The 2,990-nt window shown below is 39.6% G+C and overlaps 1 protein-coding gene across 3 annotated transcripts in view; it reads right to left on the bottom strand.

The window, feature by feature from the left end:
* inpp5a (inositol polyphosphate-5-phosphatase A) overlaps nucleotides 1–2,990 on the bottom strand; it is a 220,012-nt gene that overhangs the window by 169,706 nt on the left and 47,316 nt on the right. Inside the window, exon 1 of one of the 3 annotated variants that reach the window (XM_015033582.1) lies at nucleotides 1,234–1,784. The exons of the other annotated variants lie outside the window; for them this stretch is intronic. Coding sequence (XP_014889068.1) covers nucleotides 1,234–1,311 — 78 coding nt within the window. The 5' untranslated portion in view covers nucleotides 1,312–1,784. Of the gene's footprint in view, nucleotides 1–1,233; nucleotides 1,785–2,990 lie in introns of those variants that run through there. 3 annotated transcript variants of the gene reach the window in all.

The raw sequence follows: 2,990 nt of genomic DNA, 5'->3' as shown, positions 1-2,990 counted from the left end.
TGGTCTAAGCTGTGGGTCGGGGGTCATTTGTGGCCCTTGACATGATTTTATTCGTCCCCAGACCATAAGTCAAGAGTGGTAAAAAATAAGAAAATAAAAGATGAAGCAAGAAAATATGGAATATTGCCTGTCTGTTTTTTTTAATAAAGCAACAGTTTGAACCCCTTAAAAATATACAGATTTAATACAAATTTAATTTATATTTGAGCAGATAAATCTAAAATACAAAAAAAATGTTTTTGTTTCACTAGTGTCTTCAGAGTGATGTATAATGTTGCTTAAAAGTTATTTCCTTTTTTAAACTATCTTAATGTATAAATTGAGTTTACCAGTGTCACATATTGTCAATATGCTGAAAACTGTATCGTCTACCATTTATTGTGATAAATTTCTTATCATGATAAGATTTTGATTTATTGTTGTCACAATAAGTTCTGATCTATGATGTTTAAAACCCCCTAAAACTGTCCATATGCTCAAGTTTGTTATGTTTAGAATTTTTCTCCACTATTTGATCAATAAAGATGTTTCAATAAATATGAGCATATGGTTAAATGTGTGCATTTTAGTGATAGTAAACACACTTTTTTAAAGAAGCATATTACAAATGCTATGCTTTCTAAGAGCAGTATTTGTTCTTGTGAGGCTGCATTGCACTCACAGCCAGTTAACTAAAACAATTAAATAGTTTGTGTCGTCACTTTTATCAATTATACCACAAAATATCGCAATAACTTTAAATCCATATCGCCTAATCATACCGCAAACCCACAAAAACATTCAAAACAGCTAGACCAGGTATAGAAATGGAAAGAAAAGGTTTGATTACTTCTTAAAATTTGTATTAAATGTGGTCTAATTCTTAAGCTATATGTCTTCTTTTGGATATCCATACTCTACATTTATCTGAACGGTTAGTGTACATTTTAGCGACTTATTTGCAGAAGCATAGAGCTACTGCATATATATTCTACTTAAGCTACAAGATTTATATTTAAAGTAGATTTCTACATGCTTTTTTCTTCAAATGTCGCAACATTTTATTTACCAGAGTGCATGTACATCCTGGGACATGTGTCCTGGGAAACCGGCGACGCCTATATAGGTGACACTATAACGGTCCGAGTCGTGACAACATCACACGTTATGTAGCATAACCTGGACACAGCGTGGACTGCGTGGGGGGGGGGGGAACAAAAACCACTGAGTGTGTTTATCAACAGAGACACTCACATCTTCGAACAGGGATCCAACGTTGGCTGTCACCAGCAGTATTTTTGCGCCCAGCTCTGCTGTCCTTCTTGCCATCATGGTTCTCCGGGTGCAGGAGGCTCGGCAGGGGAGACTCTGACGGCGGACTTTGTAGGCTCAAAGAGGCGCTTGAAACGAACCAGGAGGAGGGTCGACGGCTGTGTTCAGGAAAGCGGTTAAAACGCGGGGAACCTGCGCTTGAAGCCGGGGTTGTTGCTGCTGCGGAGGCTCGGCTGGAGCATATTTTTTTTCTCCTCTCTCCTCAGCAGTGGTCGTGCATCTAACCAGGAGTTGTTGCTTGCGGTGACAGAGGCTCCGTGTTCTGCGGCGGCGGCGGCTGCGTCTCGCGCTACTTTTCCACGCTCAGGGCCATCGTGAAAAGTTTCCCGTTTTAATCCACGGTGAGCGCCTGGATGGCTTCAGCGGGGAAGGCTTTCCAACCTTTTTGAGCTGTGTAAAAAACTCCCCCTCCTGAAGCTGGACGCCGTGCCAGGACCGTAGCCTTCACCGTTAGCAGAGGATAGGCTGAAGTCCTTCGCTGCTCTGACGTCACCGTGCCAATGGAAACACGGGACTCTCTTAAAGGGCCCGCGCACCGTAAACACAGGATCCCCCTCAGCCACCGCCTCGACGTCATCCATTATCGGACAGGGCGCCATTGAATTGGGCTATCCCAATTTGTATTTGTATTTTATTCCATTGGTATTTAATTCAAACTCAATGAGGTCCAGTTATTAAGATTTCTGTCCAACTTTTGTCTCTTGTAGAGGTGGGGAGAGAATCCAAAATACTGTAATCAAGTACTACTACAGAATATTTTTACTCAAGTAAAGCTAAAAAAAAAAAAAAAGTAGCCATTCAAAAAAAAATAATCAAGTCAGAGTAAAAGTACGTGGTAAAAGGTGCTGATAGTTCAAGATCAAAACAATTTTTAAAATAGAAGTTGCTCAATGTGTATTTGTTTCATAAATCAATAAATAAATTAAGAATAAATCATTTAGAAAAACCTTAACAGCACAGTTCAATCATGACTATCTTGACAGCAAAAAATTATTTAAAAAAAAGAAAAAAATGGCATCACCAGCGTCTGCAGTGTGTGTGAGTTAAACTGTATCTCTGAATGTAGTGACCATCCAGCTGTGCAGAGATGATAGTGGCCCTCAGGCTCCAACTGAAAGGCTTGTACTGTTTAAATGAACATTAATGTGTTTTTACTGGGGGCTGCAGGGCTCACAGTCATGGATAACACGTGTCTATGAGGAGAGCCGAGAGATTACCACCAAAATGTAAATGCTCACAGCTGTGTCTGGCATGAGAGAGACACACAATGTGTGTGTGTGTGTGTGTGTGTGTGTGTGTGTGTGGCCTTGTTTTTGACCATTTTCCTTGCACATACTGTGTTGTGGGGACCAGCATGAGGCATTTACCTGCAATGGTTGGTTTAGAGTAAGACTAGTGAGGGTTAGTAAAGTTTAAGTCAAGTTTATTTGTATGGAACATTTCAGCAAAAAGGCAGTTCAAAGTGATTTACATCATGAAAACATAAAACAGTCACCACTTATGAAATATGAAATAAACATTCCATTTTGTTGAAATGAAAATCATCCAGCAAATGTATTGATCAGTGTTCATTTACTATTAATCAAAGGCAGTTCTAAATAGGTTAGTATTTAGTCTCGATTTAGAGGAACTCAGTGTTTCGGCAGTTTTGCAGTTTTCTGGAAGTTGTTCCAGATTTG

The sequence above is a fragment of the Poecilia latipinna genome, unplaced genomic scaffold (genome assembly GCF_001443285.1).
Source record: "Poecilia latipinna isolate Pla-1442-1.1 unplaced genomic scaffold, P_latipinna-1.0 Scaffold273, whole genome shotgun sequence".
NCBI classification, from domain to species: domain Eukaryota; kingdom Metazoa; phylum Chordata; class Actinopteri; order Cyprinodontiformes; family Poeciliidae; genus Poecilia; species Poecilia latipinna.
This window is presented reverse-complemented; position numbering and strand designations above follow the sequence as displayed.